Below are 23,193 nucleotides of genomic sequence, written 5' to 3' on the forward strand. Positions count from 1 at the left end.
GAAATAACTGGCACCTTATTCCGTGAACAAGCGTAACTTTTTAGGTTACCTTATTAGAAGTGTGTGCAAACATAAAGATACCAAATAGGTCCTACGATGTATGAATGTTTATCCAATCAGATTCTAATCGAAGTCTCATTGTAAAAAAATTGAGAACACATTCAGCACTTTTTATGGGTTATGAACCCGTACGTATTACACCGATTGCCCGGCTGAGATGCCTTGCTTCAGCCTCGCGTTGACGAAGGGCTTTGTTGTCGCACCGCTTGAGCTTCAGGATACGGTTTCGCCAAACACGTTCCAAAGCGCGTTGTTTTGTCTTCTAAGTGTTGCCTGGCCCCTCGTTTATGGCAACTTGCACCCCGAGAGTTAACGTGAGCGGTGAATTTTATTGCCTCTCTATTCACTCGTTTGGTTTTCGGCTTCATTCCTGACTGTGCGGAGTACATGCGCAGGCGCCTACTTTTCGCAGCTACCTAGAAAAACTCGCAGTTATGTAAGCCTGGCAATACGAAATTCTTCCCAGTGAGGCAGAGAAAACCTTTTATAAAAGCTGAAGCGGTCAGCCCCACTGACGACAGGTCTTGCTAATCCAGATGGGGGTGAACACACCGAGGTGAAAGGGAGAAAAAAGATGGAGAAGCAAATAAAGATAAACAAGAAAACCTAAGAGGAGATGTACACATATTGAAAATATACATGTTCAGTGGGTTCACTGAACCTATTGCAGACCTGTTTTCGTGTGGAAAGTAGAGTTTTTATACCCACCACTGCCTCGCCATGATTTCACCAGGGTCTGAGGAAGTGGTCGAGTTCTAGTGCACTTCCAAGTCAAAGTCGCAGAACTGCTTTCTAATCTATTGTCCGTTGAGTAGAATATCGCGGGGAGTGGTATAGCAAGTGCTAAATGGCCTTGGTCAGAGAGCGTACCCAGCCAAGCTTAAACAAAAAGCTTCGGGTGTAGGCAACGTTCAGTCCCAGCCGGTGTAGTTCGCTTTAGGTTCGCTTGGACCGACCCCACAGATGCCGGAAATTGCACTTGGGGCCTATCAAATGGAAAGGTGCATACCTTCTCGAGGATCCTTCAAAACCAGCAGCTGTAGTTTCCATCCTAGGTCAAATGCAGGTCCCGGAGCCGCTCGGCTTTGGCGCAGCCGTATATCGTTATGCCAACGTCGCTGGCTTCACACAACGTGTCAATTAGTGCTTTGGCAATAATTTATCAACAAAACTACCGGCAGATGTATCTTATGTCTTCGAAAATCTGTCAACCTTTGTGTGCGAGAACATGGGTATTGATGGGCACCAATTATATATTGCCTTGCTCTGCATATCTACAAAGTAGTTCGCCTTCTTTTTGAGAGCATGGTCTTTTTAAGTGACATACGATCCACGTATTGACTTTTCACGTTAATGGTAATTCATAAAAATGTCGCACCTTCATGCTGAAATTTGTCGCATCAAAAACCATGCAGCCGTTCATGTATTCTTACAATTATATTTCAGCGCCGGATTCAAAGCCGTCGTCTTCCGGTGGGGATGCCGACGGTACCTCGAAAGATAAGGAGAAGCCTCAGGGTCTCCTTTCGTCCATTGCCGGCGCTCTGAGTCTGTAACATCTGTCTTTGCATCCCTCACTTCTTTTTGCTTCCTTCGGTTGAACAAACCAACAGTTAAACAACAGAGGTTCAATAGTCGACTATTGAACCTCTCATATTTAAAGTGAATAAAGTCTTCTCAATCCTTGATGTGCCAGAATGTTTAATTCGAAGGCATAATGTGCTCCATAAGGCAAAGAGAACGGAGTTGTGGGTTGTGGATTGTCCGAAAAATTCCACAATTTATTACCTTTCACAAAAAACAAATGCCCACTGCAGACACCGATATCGAACCAATCGAAGAAGGTTGGTGCAGAAATGATTTATTTCACTAACCTTCATGCTAACCACAAAAATATACGCTTATGGTGCACCTAAATCTGCTTACGTGCTTCGAATGCAAAACATAAGGCGTCCCTAAGGCGAAAAAATCCCGGCGTTGTGCGCAGCGGATGGCGGCAAAATGTCACATGTCGTGAACATAGGAAGCAAAAAACCATGGCAGCTGCAAGAATATCATACAGGCGCGCGCGTTGGTAGGCACACGATTTAACCCAGGGCTCTAGACCCAAGTCGACCAAACTAACACTTTCAAGGTGCACTGAACGATGCTTACGTACTTCGAATCTGAAACCCTTGTGTGCTTCTCGAGGCGAAAAACGTCGTTGTGAGCAGTGTATGGCCACAAAACTCCACGGGCCTTCAACATAGAAACCCGTGGGAGATACGGAATGCGAAGCCTAGGACGGGCGTTGCCAGGCAAGTAAGTCGACATTTACTTTACATTGACGTCCTTATAATTGAACTACTCTACTCCCACGCCACAAAAGACACGGCTTGTGAGGTGCCCCTAAGTCTGCTTCCATGCTTTTAATGCACGAGCATTATGGCTTCCTGTGGCGATTTTTAACTGCTGCGTAGCGTCTGGATCATGCGGGTTCCACGAAGCTACCATGTTACAGACTCCTATCTGCTGAAGACGAAGTTCGGAACAGTCTTCAAACCGACCACATACCCAATCAAAGTTAATCGACAGTGATTAGCACAGCTGCTGTCAGAAAATAACGGGTGATTCATCAATTCCCATTGCCATAATGCTATCGCATTCAAAGCACGTAAGCCGAGTTAGGCGGACAAAGCAATGTTATTAACCGTAAAATTCGAAAACCCCAGAAAACTTTTCTGGGCTTTGGTTTTAGGAGCACTTCAAATTGTGTGTGCTAGGAGGAGCCTTTTGAATGGTATTATACTATTATATGAGCCGTATGTATACAACGCTGTAGTTGTACGCAATATCGGCTGTCCTCGACGGTCTCGTTGTCTGCTCCAAAGCGGGACGTTAAGGTCACGGATTCGTATTCAATAAACTGTGCTGTTAAATCGCACATTGCGTTCCATGAAAAGACTTGTGGCTGCCTTGCGCAGTAACAAAGTTGTCAGAAAGGATTGTAAAATTGTCAAGTGAAGTAAGCTAAGGCTACCGTCTATAATCTTTACAGCTGAAGTACTCAGTGCTGTTTGTTAATACCTTAATTTTCGACAGGGTTTTAAGCATTGTCTTGCCCTGGCGTAGGACATTGAACGTAGTGCTATACGATGTTGTAGATGACTTAAACAACAGATGCCGCCAATTATGCGGTTCCTCTCCTTGTGACGAATCTTGTTTCTTTCAGCCTCCGGCGGTAAACCAACCGGTGCGAATAGTCTGACAGAGCCCGGAGAAGGATCAAGCGTCTCCGAAGAGTCGGATGCTGTGCCAAGCTCTCAGGGTACAAGTAAGCTTCACAACCCGCTTTTCTGGGAATGTAATGAGACGAGACAACCGATCAATCATAAGAGGTAACTGCATGGCTTCCACATGATGAGTTACGAGATGTTGAATGCTGGAGCGGTGAGACGAGGCGCGACAAGGTAGCGGCCAGCCGTGAGAGCAAGAAGAAAATCTTGTTAATGAACTGTCGAGGTTAGCCAGATTATTCGCCTTACTTGCTATGCCGGTTGGATGTGAGGTTTACGAGACATGTTCATTAACACTTGCTCATAATAGCGCGAAAAAACCGCACGTGCACGTGCACGTGGACAGGATCATGCAAAACAGCTACACGATGAAGTCGTTAGTGCATTCTGTCCACTCCAGCCCCGCACGGCTTGTCTTGCGCCACACGCGGCTTTTCAAGTATGCCCTGAGCTAGAAATTTCTGATAAACGGATTTCCGCAAACAAACGCGGGCATACAGATGTGGTTTTTGTATTGATAACAAGCACACGCAAAACTTATATGTTTCGGGTTCCAGACTTCCCGAATTCCGCACAGGGGTGCAACTCTGCCGAAGTTTAAAAGGTATATTTTTAACTAAAATCATGACAAGTCAGTGGACTGTTGATGAATGAGCGCCTTACTCTGATTTGACTATTATGTAAATTTATAAACCATATTGCAGCGTATAATATCTACGCCTCTAATGTCGTGCACCCAGCACACAAGCCTCCCAGCGTGCCGTGATCTAAGCACAGACGTTTTGCGTGTCTGTACCATATTAGTGCAACAGTTCGTGTGCACATCAAGTGCTCCTGCATTTATCGAACATACAGGCCACCGCCAGTGGCACGTCTTTGTTGACGCGTTTGCGCATCCCTCATTAGAAGCCATTCAGAGGGCCTGGTAGCGCCACGGATCTTTCTAACTTTATAATATTCGTGCGTATTGGGCATGCCGTACCACATCGCCACCTCGCAACTTCTCGCCCTTTGCAAGCCGAAAAATACTGCGCAACGGCTACAATTCTGCCCGAAGAGAAGCTGTTCATTCGAAAACAATAATAATTGAAGTCAGTCGGAGGTATGGTGACCACAAAACCTTCCCCAAAAATACTGCCAAAAAACGTTCAGTATAAAATGGTACTTATCCGTGAGCCTGTCAGAATACGGCTTGCCTCAGCTATGAGGAATGAGCTATGAGGTATGAGGTCAGCTATGAGCTATGGCGTCAGACCTGTGACGCAGCAGAGGGTGCTAAGAATACCTGGACCCGGACAGGCCGCCATTGGAATCTGAACTTGGCAACGTTTAACACGAGAACCTTATCTAGTGAAGCGAGTTTAGAGGTGTTCGTGGAATTAAAGGGCATTATAGGGGTTATCACAGGGCTCAGTGAGGTTAGGTAGACAGGTGAAGCTTTAACGGTGCTGAAAAATGCACATGTCCTAGGTTACCATAGTCTAGTGAACAGAAGAGAACTAGGAGTGGGATTTCTAGTCAATAAAAGCATAGCTGGCAATATAGAAGAATTCTATAGCATCAACGAAAGGGCAGCAGGTCTTGTAACTAGGCTCAATAGGAGGTACAAACTAAAGGTGGCACAGGGCTACGCGCCCACATCCAGCCACGACGACCAGGTAGTGGAACGCTTCTATGAAGACGCGGAATCGGCAATGGCTAAAGTAAAAACACAGTATACCGTAGTTATGGGGACTTCAATGCTAAAGAGGGCGAGAATCAGGCTGGACACAAGGCACTTGGGAACTATGGTCTGGGCTGTAGAAATAGCAGGGCGCGACTACTAGTCGAGTTCGCAGAATGGAATAACCTACGGATATAGAATACCTTTTTCTGCAAACGAGAGATCCGGAAGTGGACATGGAGGAGACCGAATGGTGAGCATAAAAATGAAATAGACTTCATATTATGCGAAAACCCTAGCGTCGTGAAGGATGTGGAAGTGCTCGAAGGGTAAAGTGTAGGGACCACTGTATGGTAAGATCTCGAATTAAGCTAGATTTGAGGAGAGACCGTAAAAAGCTAGTACTAAAGAAACCGATTTTTGAGCTAACAGTAAGACGTAAAGTAGAAGTATTCAGGTTCGCGCTGCCGAACCGGTATTTAGCTTTTACCGAGGAAGCAGAGTTTACGACACAGGAAGCCAGCGACAACCCTACAAGCATTATCACGGAGTGTGCAGTAGAAGCCGTTGGCACGATGGCTAGACAGGATATCTGTAAACGTTTCCAGGAGACGAAAGATCTAATCAGGAAACGGCAAACCATGAGAATCTCTACCGCAGCTGACAGAATAGAAATAGCCGAGCTCTCGAAGCTAATCAATAAGCGTAAGACAGCTGACATACGGAAGTATAATATGGAGAGGATCGAATACGTGGTAAAGAACGGAGGTAGCCTCAAAGCATTGAAGAGACGTCTTGCCGTGGGGAAAAATCAGATGTATGCACTTAAGGATAAGCAAGGCAATGTCATCACAAATAGGGATAGAATAGTCACAGTGGCCGAGGAGTTCTATAGGAATGTGTACAGTAGCCGGGACATACAGGATAATGCCGAACGAGACAGTAGTTCAGAGGAGATAGACATCCCACCAGTAACGACCTAAGAAGTAAGGAAGGCTTTGAAAGAAATGAAAGGGGGCAAAGCACCTGGTGAGGATCAGATAACAGCAGACCTCTTGAAGGATGGCGGCGAAATTGTACTTGAAAAACTGGCAAACCTGTATACGCAATGCCTAATGACCGGAATGGTAGCGGAATCCTGGAAGAACGCGAACATCATCCTAATCCATAAGAAAGGCCACATGAAGGACTTGAAAAATTACAGGCCGATCAGCTTACTGTCAGTCGTCTACAAGGTATTTACCAAGGTAATCGCTAACAGAATTTCTGCAACCCTAGATTTCAGTCAACCCAAAGAACAAGCAGGGTTCCGTAAAGGCTATTCGATAATGGACCATATTCACACGATCAATCAGGTGATAGAGAAGTGCGCTGAGTATACTGAATCCCTATATTTAGGCTTCATGGATTATGAGAAAGCATTTGACTGCGTCGAAACCTCAGCAGTCATTCAGGCATTAAGGATCCAGGGGGTAGATGAGCGTTACGCAAGAATACTACAGGGTATTTACAATGGGTCCACAGCTACCACCCTTCTACATAAGGAGAACAGTAAAATACTGATAAGGAAGGGAGTCAGACAAGGAGACACAATCTCTCCAATGTTATTCACAGCATGTTTCTAAGGAGTAATCAGAACGTTGGACTGGGAACCGGTGGGAGTAAGGGTTAATGGAGAATACCTGAGTAACCTCAGATGTGCTGAAGACATTGCCTTGCGTTGTAACTCGGGGGACGAACTGCAAAGCATGCTTTCCGCACTGGACAAACCAAGTAGAACCATGGGCTTGAAAATTAATATGCAGAAAACCACAGTAATGATTAATAACCTCGGGACAGCGCAGGGGTTTGAGATACTTGACGAGGCAGTGGAAGGGGTGAGTGAATATATCTACTTAGGCCAAGTTGTGACCCCGGATCTCAACCACAAGGCAGAGATGATTAGAAGAATAAGAATGGGTTGGAGTGTATACGGCAGACATTCTCAGATAATGTATGCAGCCTACCATTGTCCCTGAAGAAAAAAGTGTATGATAACTGCATCTTACCGGTACTCACCTACGGGGCAGAAACTTGGAGGCTCACTAAGAGGGTTCAACTTAAATTGAGAACGACTCAGTGGGAAATGGAGCGGAAGATAATGGGTGTAACATTAATGGGCAAGAAGAGAGCAGGGTGGGTCAGGGAACAAACGCGAGTTAAGGACATCTTAGTATAAATTAAGAAGAAATGGACGTGGGCAGGGCATGTAATGCGAAGGCAAGATAACCGTTGGTCCTTAAGGGTAACAAAGTGGATCCCTAAAGAAGGCAAGCCTTGAAGGGGGCGGCAGAAAGTGAGATGAGCAGATGTGATTACGAAGTTTGCACGACGATAAATTGGTCGCACTTAGCACAGGATCGGGGTATTTGGAGATTAATGGGAGAGGCTTTTGCCCTAAAGTGGGCGTGGATAGGCTGATGGGGATGATGATGAAGATGAGGAATGGTATTTTTTTGTTTCAAGCGGCACGCGGAATTTGGCTTTTGATGATGATAGCGTGACTCAACCGAAATCAATTCTCTAGTCTGAGTAAGCGGTTGAACGTGAGGTGACAACCAAAACTAGGCTTACAACAACTACTGCTACTACGACAAGGAGACCAAAGTGCCTCCGAGCGTCGTATTAGATACTGAATTAAAAAATGCTACCTCGTACTTATCATTCTGATAAGTACGATGCGGTTTGAAGCATTTCGGGGTAGTTAGGAATGCGAGATAATTGATACCAGCGCAAAATGCGCACGCAAACAGAGCCTAACCCTTCACAGAAAAGACGGGCTTGACGACCTGGAACAAATTCTGCAGAGCTAGTTGCATATCAATTTTTTAAATTTTGATAGATTTTTTGCAGACCATAAAAACAGACAAGCCACGTAGCATCTCGGAAAAATTCGTTTAATAAATTCAGAGAGCACTCCAAGGGTAAGGCAAACATACCAAAACCGTTCATTCGATAGTATCATGACGACGCATATATCAAAATCTTTTATGCACATGGGCCATAATGTGCACAGCCTTTTACGTATGGCCTGTGCAGAAACAACCATTCAGTTGTATTTATTATTCATATTGAACGAGTGCAAACTGTTCAATGATACTTCATGATAGATTACCACTTTACCAGCCTAATGGTACCTCACCAATCATCATTACTATGGCAATGATACGGAGGGCCAAAAAATATCTTGCTTACAAACGACATAAACCTTCGTTTTGTAGTTGTGTACACTAAATAGTCCCGATCATAATAATTGTACCCACTCCATTGAAACCGCAGATAAGCGGCAAGAGTTTGTCGTGCAAAAGCACGGCTGTATTAGCCCACGAAGTTCCCTGACGCACTACCTATACAAAATAATTGTGTTTTGGCCAACACCATCTAGAATACCAATCGCTGATGCCGTAAGACAACCTTCTACCAGTCGCTCCAAATATACCGCCTTTTTAGCGCCGGAAGAAAACGCCCTCCCTCAGCTAAAGCCTGCCAGTGAGGCAAAGACGGGAGCGGAGACTTACCCTAACACACCCAGTACGAGTACCACAACTACAAGCACGACAACGCAAAAGCCAAAAGGACTCCTAACATCTGTGCTGGATATATTTAGTAAGGAAGAGATTAGTGCCAAAGTTACACCGGTTTCAAGAATATCAATTCAAATTAGAATGAGCTTTTTTTCTACAACCGCAAGGAAATACTGCATTTTTTACCTGCGAGAGCTTCTCCACTGTGTTCTCCGAAATACTGCTCTCTTATGATTGTTCCTTACAGAGATGTCTATAGCTGAACGTCCAGCAAGCGCCGAACAACGTTACCGTTTACTGCTGGCCATTGCAGTGGGCTAAATTGGTGGTTTTGGACTCAACCAGATCTCACGAGCTGAAACCGTGAAGGGCGTTTTTTTTCTGCTCGCACCATTTGAGTTTCTTTACTAAAAGCCCGTAGAAGCTGTTTCTCTGTTTTAAGGCTAGTTAAGAACCTAATTTTCTCTTTTCTTTGGTGTAGTTGATACCAGAGCTCGTTTTTAATATTACAAGGTGAAACAGTGTACATGAATAATACATTGCAAAGCATATGTCAACAAATAGACTACACTAACAATGCCCTGATAGCTGCACCCTTGGAATAAATAAATACTCAACATGAGTTTCATCACTTGAACATGGCGTATCACTGAGTGGTATCATACAGCATATAAACTATTAGTGTGACCAAGAATAATTTGATTTACCAGAACTCATAACAATGACTGGCTAAAAAAAATCACTTCAAAATTTCTACAAAATGCGATGTCCGATGGGTTAAGCTTTAGTAAAAGGAAAGTTGCGTAATTAATGTGCACACTTTCTCAATACGGAACTTCAGGGACATCAGCGAACATGCTCAACTTTAGAACACATCACCACCCACCTACAACATTTCAAAGAGCGATGGGGTTGGCAACAAGTGTTCCCCTAATTAAGGGATTCAGGTTACTCTAGGGATGAAAATACACATTGAAATGGGCAGTGCAAGTGGCGAAGACACATCTTTTTACTGGCACAATGATCTGGCAGACACAAAATTAGTTAACCTACAGAGCGTGCACCACTACTCTCGCAAAGGGTTTTGGCAATCGACAGTTCTGCAAACGTAATAATTGAGAAAACACACAGCGGTGGCGAAACCTATAGGCGGAGCAGCAGGGGAAGTGCGAAAAAGCATTTTGGGAGCAAAGCCACAACTGGCGTGCTTTGGCGCGCGACCTCAAAGGTAGGACCAGAGGCTGAAATGTGGCTAGGAAAATGTTTGCACTTGGTCAGATGATCCACATCAGAAGTAGATTGTGGAGCAGACGTGACATGACTGTTGCTTCCGCTAGTCTGGGTATGGCTGCGTTTTTGCTTTTTCATAATATACACGATGCACCTTCACCATGTGACCCAAAAGGGTTAGTACGAAAACTTGAACAGAAGAATCCCTCAGTACGTGCAGAAAAGATGAGCTTGAAACCGATTACAGTCTCCAAAGCAATTTGTTGGTGTAATTGCACGAAGGTTCGTTGGAAACCTCTAATCCTTGTTCTTTCAGCGCAAAACGAAAACTTTTAAATTGAGAATAATGAAGCTGAACTTGTGCAGGCACTTTCCTGTCCACTATAATATATCTTTCGCCCTTCCAAATTTATTTCGTATCTTAGCTCCAGACGGCCAGTCTCCCTCCAAAGACAGTGCCGCAATCGAAGCTGAACCAGATGAAGAGACTGGACATGGCCCTGAAGTTACTGCACCCCCAACAACAACAACTACGACTACAACTACAACCACCAAGAAACCAAAGGGCCTTTTATCTTCTGTTTTGGATGTTTTCGGTATGTTCACACATCTCTATTACTCTGTCAGATATATTAAAATGATCTATTAGCAATATTTAAAAGCTCTTGAAGACGTACCAATGCTCATGCTTCGTTAAGGTTGACTGAGGGAATGAAACGTAATCATGTTCTTTTTCACCTAATTTTAACTATAAACTGTTAAAGACGAGATAGGGAAGAGTCAACAAAGCGCAAAAAAGATTTTCCCACATTATTGGAGGAGAATGCAAGAAGGACTATTTAAGCGGCATCAGCTGACTTTTTCATTGAACATTTGTTCTGTAGAAGTAATACATGCAAAGACAATGTTCACAACAACCAGGTTCCAAAGTGCTTTCTAGTGGAGTTCTATTCATGTTTACATTATGCAGTCTTTTCGATGAAAGAACGAGTATACCTATGACATGCTTTTTATGTGACAAGTAATCAACCCACTGATTCGTAGAGCACGGAACTCACAATTATACATATGTCAAATGCCATAGTGTTCGCAGTCGCAAGACTGGAATACTTCGTGTGCAGTAGAAGTAAAATTTTGGTGCCATTCAGAAAGTACCAGTGGCATGGTTACGTTAAAGAAGTAGATATGTAATGGCTCAATCGCGCGAGTAGTGTTCATGATGAATGACAGTAATATTTCAACGTGTTTATTCCTCCGCTTCCTGTCGCGATTAAGAACCAAATAGTCGGGGCTCTTACTGGTTTGGTAGTCGACTCAGTAGGGCGTTAGTGGAGTTATCATGCTTTGGCCCAATTGACAAGTTTTAGACGTTTAAACGATAACAATATTTGAAGAATATGTACAACTATTTGCCTTACATCATTGCGCACATGAGTAAAATTGAGAAACCTCCAATAGCCGACTCCAGGTGAAGGTGCGTTCAAGTCACTTGAGCGCTTCAAACTCCTAATATAGCTTTCTCGGGCCTTAAGTGTCTATAAACCACTTCCGCGACATTGGTGGTCCTTCCTGCCAAGGGGCCGCCTACCAGCGAGGCACGCATCGTGCCCTTAACATCCGATATGGCCCTCAAGCCATAAGTATAACTATACGATTGCGCATAAATCCCTCTTGCAACATTGGATGAGGGCACACATATCTTCGGTATAACCCTAGCTCGAAGGCTCAAACGAGGAGGCTTGTTTTCGGTAAAACTCGCTGTTATAAAACCTCGGAACCTTTTTCTCAGTTAACCCCCCTTCGGGCCCTCCCCTTGGGCAGACCACTGTCAACCATGGCTAACAACAAATAAATCAGCCTCCCTGCTGCCGGGAGGCATGCTAGTACATTACGCGTCCCAGAGAATGTGTGGCGACTCTGGGTGGTGTGAGGGAGTGCGCCTGGGTACGATCAAAAACTTTTACACCGTAGGTGGGACTGGAGTGCAAAGGTGACGGACCCACAAATGACATGTACTGGTGAAGACCCGTCCACCCCACTAGAGTATCCACCTCAATTAACGTTGCGGCTACCGTGGTGCTCAAAGGAGATATCCAGCTCTCCTATCCCGCGTGTGCCCGTATTCCTGGTGCCTGCTCAGGAACCTTTTATCGTGAAAGAAGTCTGGTTGCGCCCTGAGGATGCATGCAAACATTTTGTCGCCCTTGGATGCCATGACAAAATCAGAGTACCTCTGCAGCTTAAGCAATGTTTGTGGCCCCAACAGCACGGCGCTTCTTCTCCTTCCTTACCCAAGACGAATGTTACGGGCTAATGGCCTTACGAGTAACCATTAATTCTTTGGGTGCCAGAAATTCAAGCTAGGATTACATGCTTTCAGTACCACCTTGCTGTACGCCTTTCTGAGAACATCTTTTCATCACGCTAAATGCGTCACTTTGAGACTAAACCAAAATCGTAACATGGAAGCAAGTAGACGAAACAAAAAAAAATGTGACTGTACGTGCCGGACTTTTCTTATGTGCGGGTATACATAATGTTTCGTTTGGGACCTTCGCGGAAACTTCATTTCAGCACTTAATGGGATCACTGAGCATGCTCCTAAAACATTTGGGGTAATCAAAATGACAAAAGTAAGGTTGCAGGCGTCATTTAAGGGTGTCCTATTTGTAAAGCCTCTGTTATTCGTTTACCGCAAGGCCATCTTCTCTGTGTTTTCTGCTCTGTCTTCGCCATGTTTTATTTAGGTAGGGTTATGGCGAGGGGCATTTGTCACTTACAAGTAAACGCTTTCAGCAAGAAGGCTGATAGTTAAGACGTAGCCCCGGAATGAAGTGTGTGGTTTAAGAGAACGGTTAAAGCCACAAACCAGACTAACAGACGTTCACGCCATACGAAATGCTTCTGGAATTACCTTTTTAATAGGGAGCTAGAAGGTGTGGCCTCAAACAATCCCTACAAACTGCGAGGGTCTCAGTTCCGCAACTGACTGCGTGATATATTACATAGCATATTAAGCCAGCGGAAGTAGGACAGAATATATAAAATATTCTTTACTTTTTATAGGGTCTACTTCAAGAATAACGTCAATAAACGAACGAAAGCGTTATCACTTTTATTGTGTTTTTATAGCTTTTCTAAATTTTAAATAGGTGTTAGGCTCGCAGAAGCAACACTAAAAGAATGAGGTTCACAACACTGAAGTGAAAGGGACAAAACTGTAAATTCGGTGTGCACCTAGCAATGGGCACATATTCCGAAATGTATAATTAATTTAAAGTGAAAGAAGGTGGTTTTAAATACTTACGTAAACACTAAACACTTCTAAACACTTACCAAGGAGGTAACTTGCTGAGGCGGTGGCTATAGAATGATTTATACCACCGGTTGGCATTCCAAGTTCTGCCAAGTTTCATAAAAACAAGGTTTTTCATGTTCGCTTACCTCCACGGTAAAACAGCCTTCACTGCCAGGAATACGACAAGTAACACACCTTGCGCTCATCTACCCAATGACTTAGCCACCCAGCCACAGCAAACACAATACATAGTACTGGTTATAGTTCACTATAAGGTCGCATACTAGTAGAGAATGTTGAATCAATGGTGAAGCTTAGGCAAGATAGATGGAAAAAGCACAGGAGCATGCTGATTACATGTAAAGAGGATATGTAAGCGCAAAATTAGCTTTAAAAGTTTTTCAACCCAAAACGTGTGTGAAGGACGAGCGGCGAATCTGTTGGGCATTTTAGCTCAGCTAATGCATACGTGCGCGAAAACAAAACAAAGTTTGTAGCTTTCAATCTAGCATGTTTCCTAGTTTACTAGCTGAATAAAACTTGAAATGAGTAGCGTTTTATTTAACAACAAACATGCAGATGTTCGTTCCCGCCTCGTAGGTAAGTCGTAATAATAGCACACGGGAATGGTATGGCGCTTACAACATCTCTTCGAACTAACTAATTTGGAGAAGTAAATAAAACTTGCGATAATACAGTATTTTCAGGGGGAATTATAATATATTTTGTTTTGCAGTATTTATGAAAAAAAGAGTTAAAACCGTGTTCTGTAACTGTTTTTCAAAGTATATTGCATGTATTCAAAATATAATTATGAACTGATGGTGACTACGACATAAAACTCGGTGTAATGATCGAATTGTTTTAGCGGCCAATATGAGCAGGACATTTCTAAGATACCTAGTATTGATGGAGAGTTACAGAGCGTGCGCCAAAAGCTGGAGGTGTTTTCTGTCTTTTCGATGAAATATGTAAACAGACAAATATCAGCCACACTCGAAGAGTGGCTATACACAGCTTTGCCTTGTAATTCATGCTTTCCTGCTAACACGCGCCCAAAATGGGCCGCTTTTAAATTATAAACAACTACATTCCTGATGCTCTCAAGGCAAGTGTAATACTGCAGGACACTGTATTGAAGGGGTAGGTAGACTCGAAGTTCGGGGAAATGTAATTGTCACTATTTTCATGCTGCTTTCTTGGCACCTCCTAAAAAATATAACCACCGATTTACCAAGGAACCTCCTCTTTCTTCAATAAGTACACCAGCATCCAAACCTCGACGAGTGCTCTAAGAGGTTATGAATTGGCAATTGCAACTTGTTCCCAAGTAGCCATAGCCCTGATTGGCTGGGACAAACAGCGGACCATTGCGAGGCTGGTAAACATTCTTAGCCCAGTTACAAATCGTTTTTTCAGTTATTGGAGCCACATTTGAATGAGCAGATAAACCCATAAAATTTGTCACGAAAACAGGCGCTATGTATAGCACCTAGAAATTACAATCTCGTACTAAGAGAAAATTAATTAATCAAGACAACTCTAAGGCAAACTTGTCTACCCAACAACCCGAACACGCGGCAAGAAGAATGACGCCGGACAAAAGTTTTGCACTGTACAAAACTTCTTTTAGACCCAGTAGGCCTACAATGTGCAGGTTGCAAAGGCTACTTGTTGTGTTAAACCAAGTAAGCAACCATAGTGTGATAGGGTGCCCATCTGCATACATGGACGAGACTTCACACCCGGCTTTCTTCCTTGAGAAATCTTGGCCTAACACACTCTTATATTAAGGCGATGATACAGCAAGTAGGAGTTGGTGTTAGTGATCAGTCCAGAAAAAATAAATATTCGACAAGAGAGCGCAGGCATGTCACTCTGTACATAATAGCTACGGAAACCGGCGCATGAAGACCTCTAGGTCTCAGCCGGCCAGCAAGAGTTTTTCGGCACGAGATTGATTTAGCGCGTTGTCGAGGTACATCACAGCATTTGCTACGAATTCATCATTCACTGCGACAAAGAATGCAATTCTTTAAGCTACATGGACTCTGAGACTGCTTTGACGTATATTTTGAAGGCGCGATGTTACTACAGCACTGTCTGCGTCTGGAAATCGCATTACCAGAGGGCCCAATACTCAGCCACAAGAAATTGAATATAAAAATATTTTCGTAGAATTTTCTCAGTGGGGTGCAAATGCCGTCAAATACGGTAGCTCTCAGCCGCCCTTCCCACCTAAATGCCTCCCTCTCTTTTACCGCCCACCTCTCACACTTTTCTTCTTCAGTCTCACTCCCTCCCTTCTCCTTAAACAGAGGAGAGCTTTGCTGAACCCATTTCAACTTTTCCTCGTTCCACTCCCCGTGGGCCATTTAGTGCTGCCTTTTATAACTGTTAGACTTCTGGGAACACCGCCCTGACCGCATTTTGTATTTTTAACCGAGAACATTTTTCTTCTAGTTTTGATTTTATATTGGAAAGAACACGCAGTTATGCATTGGTAACAAGAACCCTGGCGAGATCACTTGTGCAGCGATGTTTGCCTCGGATATGTCTAAAGTGTTCTTTGTGCTGAACATTGGTAAGGATGATTTATATTGCCGCTAGACTTCGTAGTTTGGAAGTGTTTTGCCTATGTAAAGGTATATTTCAAAAATGTTCTCAACTTTTTTACTTGCGGCTGAATCGAGAGAAAGAGGGAGGAGAAGGTAATAATTTTATTGAGATTTCTGAACGGCCTAGAGGGCGGCCCAGGGGAGCGGTTCTTTCTTCCCTCGGGCGTATATGCAGTGTGCGACGCCTTTGCTGTCTCCATCAGCTAAAGCTGGGTGGACAGAAAGGGGCTAGACAGCAGCATCTGCCAGTGCTCTTGTTGGCTAGTTGATGGGAAGACAGGAGGGTGCTGACGGCTAAAGTCGCACCACCCGACTATGTGGCGCAGTGGTCCTGCTTCTGGGTAAAATTTGTATTCAGCATGGTAGCAATTCTGGTGCAGTAAGTGAAGACGCGCGTGATGTGGGAAAGAGCCGGATTGTATGAACCGCCGGGTAGTTTGTTCTTCCCTGGAAATGTCAGGGTGGGGCGGATAGATACAGTCAGGCCGATAGTTTTGTGTTTAGGTAAGCTAAAAAAGGCTATCATCTTTAATATCAAGAACAGGTTGTTACGACGAACCCCCAAGGAAGAAAACAAATTATGTACTTGCTGATTAGGGTTTACTTGTTCCGTTCCAAACTATTTCATTTTGTCTTCCACAATTAGCACTACTTTCTAGCCGTTCACTCCTGAACAATTAAAGTCTTTCTTAATGCAAATACCGTGGATGATTTAGACTCAGTAGGTGTTGTCTATTTCTTCGAGTTTTCCTGGTGAAATTATTTTGTTGATTCCACGCTCTCCTAATTGCCATCTCTGACTCCCCCATCTTTTCAATGCCCACTACCCCTGGCCGCCAATGGATACTTGAGACTACGAAGCCACACTTTTTATTGTGGTTCTGTTCCAAACAATACGTTTTGCTCGATGCCAATGAGGACGGAGTCGGAAGTGTATTCAACTCTAAATAAGACACTTTGACCGCAAGGCTTGCGACTGCGCCCCTGTGCATTATTTATGAAGGGTGGAGTGGCGAATACAACAGAAGGCTTCCGTAGACGTCGGCGGCACAATAAGTGTTGCCTAAATTTCCGTTGGCAACACGAATTAATCTGTATCCAGAAAATGGTATGCCCCTAGGTTATTCCTTCACATACAGCGACAACACTATTACATTACGAGTACGACCGCAACCAGAAGGCGAAATTTAAGAAGTACGCTTTTGGTCGAATTAATGTTTATTTCAAACGCGCACTGCAGCAAGGAAATAGAACACACATGGTGCATTCTTCGAGGTTCCTAAGCAATTGTTACAGTTTGGATGTCTAGAGAGCCCGTTCGGGGGTTTTTGTGTTCTCTTGTTAATGCCGAAAAATACCTTTTTTCATTATATCAAGCCTTCGCGTACCACCCTAAAGAATTTTGATGCCTGTAACACCTTTTTTCATTATATCAAGCCTTCGCGTACCACCCTAAAGAATTTTGATGCCTATAACCTTGCTCGGAACTAATAATTTCGCAAGGTTGTCATGGTTTCATTAACAACGGCGTCATTTTCTCACTTATGCTATTCTTTCAAGACACAACGATTGCTGATGAGATATGCATCTCGATAGGGTTGATGATGAACGCGCATTCTTGTGAATAAATACTTTCTCTATCAAAAAGCTGTGGCGAGATTTATTGCTGCCGCAGACGTGCATTGCCCCATTGTGCTGAAATGCAGCTCCCAGTGATCAGCCTTCTGACCAGGACAGCGCCCCAACTGAGTCAGCGCCCGACCAAAGCCCAACTACAAAGCCGGAAGGGACGACCACAACCACAACGACTGAAACACAGAACCAGAAAGGTCTGTTGTATTGCCTGTTGTCTCTTGGCTTTCCCTGGTAACAAACTACGGGTTTAATACAACCTCCGAAAGTTGACAATCAAAGTACAATGCCACCCCTTCAGAATTTTTTTCATAGAAAGCTAGAAGTCAATCCGGCGAACCTGGTCCCACGTATAATGACCGAGGAAATTTGTACCCGGGTTATTCCATACTTTCGCCTCCCTCCTAGGTTCTTTGGCCGACAATATATATATATATATATATATATATATATATATATATATATAGATATGTGTGTGGGTGTAAACGTTTGGGTGCATATACTTGGAGAACACTGCCGAGGAGTTTATATTTCATTATGCCGAAGATTGCGAAAAGTCCGAACTTTTTTTGTGAGGCATCATCCTGTTTCTCACGAAGAAATCCCCTACTTCTTCAGAAACTGGCAGTGTTCTCCAACTATCTGCACCCAAGTTTTTCTTATTACTACGGTAGTCCGGAACTACTTGTCTGCTATATATATATATATATATATATATATATATATAGCAATGCGGGATTATGAAATGGGAGCATATAGCACTTAGAGGGGCAAATGGATCGGTAGTCCGATGACGACACCGCGGTGGTGACTCACCCTGTACTCTCGTCGTCAGCTGCACAATCAGATGGAACTGTCCCCTTGAGTGGGTGTGCCCCAAATCTGTGGAGATCCCCGACAACGCTCAATATATATATATATATATATATATATATATATATATATATATAGCGAAACGGAGATGGGAAATGATGGGTTCGGTGAAATAACACAGCATAATGGTTGGCAGCCAATAAAACATCGGAAAGCAAAGGGGGGATTGCGGTAGGTCATAGAAAGAGATGTAAAATTTTTTGAGTCAGAAAGAAAGCGGTATTATTAGTTATTTCACCACTTTCTTTCTTACTCAAAAAATTCTTCATCTGTTTCCATTACCTATGACCTACCGCACCCCCCCCCCTTTGCTTTCCGAGGTTTTCTTGACTGCCAACCGTTATTTTATCTTATTTCACCGAGCCCCTCATTTTCCATTTCTGATTCGCTACATGCATAGCGAGGGCCTCTGTGCTGGCAGTCTTGGTGCCAAAGGTAGCTTAAAAGGGTTCACCGCTGGTCGACCACTCTCGACGTGTCGTAGACACTCGAGTCACGGCCCGGGGGTTAAAAAGAAAGTCCCCTCACCCCGAGTAGTCCGAGTGGTACTGGCTGCTGCCCCAAAGTGCAGAAAACAAAAAAAAACCTTAACATAAATACCGGAGCAAGTGGTGGGGAAACAGCCCCGCCGGTAGCGTAGTGGTCATCGCACCAAACCGATATTCTGGAGGTCGTGGGTTTTGATTCCACGCGGCGAGCATTTTTCCACCACTTTCTTTCCGACTCAAAAAATTCTTCATCTGTTTCTATGACCTGCCGCCTTCCCCCTTTGCTTTCCGAGGTTTTCTTGACTGTCAACTCTTAGTCTGTCTGATATATATATATATATATATATATATATATATATATATATATATATATATGGGACAGCCGTGGAAAACTGTAACAACGGAGTTTACTACTGACAATTGTTTCAGCCAGTCAACTTCTTTCTATTAGACGTGAGTACAGTTTGAAATCGCACTAGTATACAAGACGATACTTCGAGGGAGAAGAGGTGAAAACGAAAGGTGGTTGGCCATGCAATGAAACCATGGGCGGAGGTGTCAAAGAACCATAGAAAGTGTAAACGCGGATAAAGGGCATAGAATATCGTTAGGGTTTAACACGCGAAAGGTGCACCAGGCTAGAAATGGCGTGGCGTAGTGCAGGGGTCTGATTAACGTGAACTATTTGGGGATCCTTAACCTGTGCGATACATGTGTATATATATATATATATATATATATATATATATATATATATATATATATATATATATATATATATATATATATATATATATATATAGAAATAAGAGTTGGTAGTCAAGAAAACCTTCGGAAAGCAAAGGGGAGGATGTGTTAGGTGATTGAAAGAGATAAAACATTTGAAAAGAAAGAAAGAAAGTGGAGGTGTGGGTTCTGAAGGTCGTGGGTTCGTATTCCACCTGGCGGGCAGTTTTTCTCCACTTTCTTTCTTTCTTTCCAAATTGTTTCAATCACCTACCACATCCTTCCCTTTGCTTTCCGAATGTTTCTTAACTGCCAACTATTTTTTCTGTCTTATTTCAACGAGCCCCTCATTTCTATTCTGATCCGCTATATATATATATATATATATATATATATATATATATATATATCTTATAAGAATTGGCAGTCAAGCAAACCTCGGAAAGACAAGCTTTCTCGATTTTATTTTAAACAACGCAGTTCCCACAATTCCGGCCTATATCAAGGACACAAATCATTTTTTGAGAAAGATGTCTGGACTGGTAATCCCCCCTCGCAGCTTTCTGGTTACTATGGATGTCTCATCGCTGTACACCAATATCCCCCATTCAGACGGCGTCAGGTATACAGTGAAACGCTGATCTGGCACTAGAGATTAATGAGCATGCCCTTACTACCCTACTCGACCTGGTGCTTGGCTACAATTATTTCCAGTTCGAAAACAAACATTTCCTTCAAATTAGCGGCACAGCTAAGAGCTCAAAAATGGCACCGAATTACGCGAACTTGTTCATGGCGGCACTCGAGGGACACATCTTGGAAGCTCAACCCGTTCAACCGCTCATTTGCAAGCGATTCCTGGATGACATCTTTTTTGTCTGGCCGCATGACGAGGCAAACTTGCATAAGTTCATTTCAGATTTCAACGCGGTCCGCCCTTCTATATCTTTTACGCATAATATCTCTAGGTCATCGGTAAACTTTCTCGACGTCACCATTCATGTAGAGTGCACGATCGCGTTCACAGCCCTATATAGAAAACCCACAGATCGCCAGCAGTGTCTGCACTCTGAAAGCGACCATCCACGGCATTGCAAGATGAGCATTCCCTATTCCCAGGCTCACAAATACCGCAGAATGTGCTCTGAAAACGCCGAATTTGACCACAATTCCCAACAACTCAAAATGCCCTCATTCGTCAAAAGTACCCAGCAGCAGTGGTCGATGACTCCATCAAGAGAGCTCGTAATCTAAATCGCGAGGAAATTCTACATGGAGGCAATCCCAGGAATGAAGGAAGCCAGACAAATCTTGTCCTCACCCACTCATCTGCGTTGCCTAAACTTAATAACATTTTTTCGAGACATTTTAATATTCTGCAACAAAGTAGCCGGCTATCTTCAATTTTCCAAAAGCCCCCCGAGTTGTTTATCGTTGCGGAAAAAACCTGAAAGATATATAGTCAGAGCCAAGGCGACTACCTTTGAGGGCACTCAACGGGGATGCCAGCCATGCAAGAAAATGCGTTGTAAGTTCTGTTCACACATGACAACCACCACTACTGCTAAAGGCAGCTCCTCAGATTACGTATTCAAAATAAATGCGTATCTAAACTGTGACAGCCATAATATCGTCTACATCATTTACTGTGACATCTGTGGCATGCAGTACATCGGACAAACAGAAACCGCCTTCCGTAAACGCTTTAACAACCACCGTTCCCACGCTAAAACACAACCGAACTTGTCCATTTCAAGACATGTCAGCTTGCCGGGACATTCATTCGACCAAATTAATGTCACTCTGCTAGAGACTGGTTTTTACACTAAACGGGACCGCGAACAGAAATAATCGTATCTTACTTATAAGTTCAAAACGCTGACTCATGGTATCAACGAGAGCGCAGGCAGCTTGTCGTGCCTCCGGAGGACAACGGACGTTGATTAACAACAGGACGTGGATGCACATTTTTCCACCCCCTTCCCCCTTCATATAAGGGTTTTTTTTAATTATTCAGCACCACCCACCATTAGCTCAGACAACGGGCGCAAAATCCGCCTAACCCCGCACTGGACGTGCTGCGCGATAAATGCTGTTCACGTTGGACAACTAAGAAGAGTAAGAAAAGAGACGTAGGTGACGTTGAACGGCAGTGCCAGTCTCGCCGTACCTTGAAATTGACGCGTTCTATTAAGAAATAGCGGTGGTTTTTTGTATCGGCCCTCCATTGAACTTTACGCTTGTCGCGCCGTATGTGTGCCTTTACATTGCTCTACGCTGCCGCCGAGGACGGACGAGGCACTCGTCGCCCTCTCCGAACTCGCCGCGCCCCTGTGTAAAGTGATCCCTGTCTTCCGCGCGGTCCGACCGCTGTGCGGCTCGCCGCTGGCTGCCGCTAGTGCCTTTCTCTGTCGCCATGTCGCGGCCCTTTAAAGGACAAACAAAGTAGAATTATCACCGGTTTCTTGGTAAAAGCAATGCCTCTCTGTTTAATGGTCTGTCCTGGGTTAACCCACGGAAAAAATGCCGGGTCAAGACCACGTGTTTGGTTACTACACCACCGCCCCGCTCTTCCCATTTGTGCACATGCGTTGTCTGAATTTTGTTTGTCAGTTCTCTTTCATCCCAGCCGCAGCGGGCCGATACGAAACTTTGCTTCCGCAACCTTTCCCCACCCGCACCGTTTTCTCAATAAAACCACCGCCTTTCCTTTTTTTCTTTTTTCCCCCCTAGTTTTTATCCTCTCCCACTCAGCACCAAGCCCCGTAAGTGCCGTGTTGTTACCGAATTTGTTACATTCTCTGGCGTATTCCCCTCCTTGAAGCGGGAGAGGAAGAGAGACTCCCTCGCATGCAGTGTGCTTAAGTGTGTTCTGTGTTCTGCGTTTATTGTGGGATTGTCCCTGAGGAAGGAAGTTCCACTTGCGAAACTGTTGGACTAATTTATAATAAACAAGTTAACCGCGAAGTTGTTCTTATCTTTTTATATATATATATATATATATATATATATATATATATATATATATATATATATATATATATATATATACATATAGGAAAAGAAAACTTTGAACAAGGTAAAAGCACGACTGTTCCCAACGTTTCAGCGAAGTTTTCTTTGCTTGTGTTCTTTACCATCTTCAAAAAGTTCAACTGCTCCCTATATATATATATATATATATATATATATATATATATATATTTATATATATATGTGTGTGTGTGTGTATGCGTGTGTTCGCATGTGTTACTGGTGTGATGCAATTCAGTATTTTGCAGAAAGGCAGACCCGAATACCCAGTTAATTTCTCACTAATTTCCTTGGTGTGAAAGTTTTTCCCAGCCATTTTAAAGGTAGAATACCGTTATTGTTTATTGGTAGAAAGCGGTATTATTTATAACTAGATGGCAAAATCCATGATTGAGGGATCCAACACTGCATAAATTTGCTGTTGCAGTTTTTGTTATCCTGTGTCAAACCTACACCTAGATACAAACGATTTGTGTTGCTCCTCTACACCTCTAGATAGAGCGTCCGTGCTAGACACAGCACATTCGGTTTCTCTGATTCTCAGAAAACGTCATCATAATTTCAAGTTCCGAGGGAGAAGTCGTCTTCCATCGATGACATCCAAACGACACCCGAACCTGAGCCGAACACAACAACCTCGTCAGAAGGTACAAAAACCATTACCTGAACAACAATACCGACCGCCACAAGTAAACCGAAGAGTCTTCTTTCTTCGGTTTTCGATGTATTAGGAA

General features: G+C 43.6%; 1 protein-coding gene across 10 annotated transcripts in view; it reads left to right on the plus strand.

Moving 5' to 3' along the window:
- Positions 1–23,193, plus strand: part of LOC144172809 (uncharacterized) — a 140,218-nt gene that overhangs the window by 85,158 nt on the left and 31,867 nt on the right. For 9 of the 10 annotated variants that reach the window (XM_077701432.1, XM_077701426.1, XM_077701428.1 and 6 more), the window contains 4 exons: positions 1,507–1,608; positions 3,272–3,373; positions 10,217–10,387; positions 17,414–17,536. In XM_077701432.1, coding sequence (XP_077557558.1) covers positions 1,507–1,608; positions 3,272–3,373; positions 10,217–10,387; positions 17,414–17,536 — 498 coding nt within the window. The remainder of the gene's footprint in view (positions 1–1,506; positions 1,609–3,271; positions 3,374–10,216; positions 10,388–17,413; positions 17,537–23,193) is intronic. The other variant, XM_077701427.1, reaches the window with a different exon arrangement.

The sequence above is a fragment of the Haemaphysalis longicornis genome, unplaced genomic scaffold (assembly GCF_048455015.1).
Source record: "Haemaphysalis longicornis isolate Haplotype H1 unplaced genomic scaffold, Haemaphysalis longicornis Haplotype H1 scaffold_26, whole genome shotgun sequence".
Taxonomy (NCBI): Eukaryota; Metazoa; Arthropoda; class Arachnida; order Ixodida; family Ixodidae; genus Haemaphysalis; species Haemaphysalis longicornis.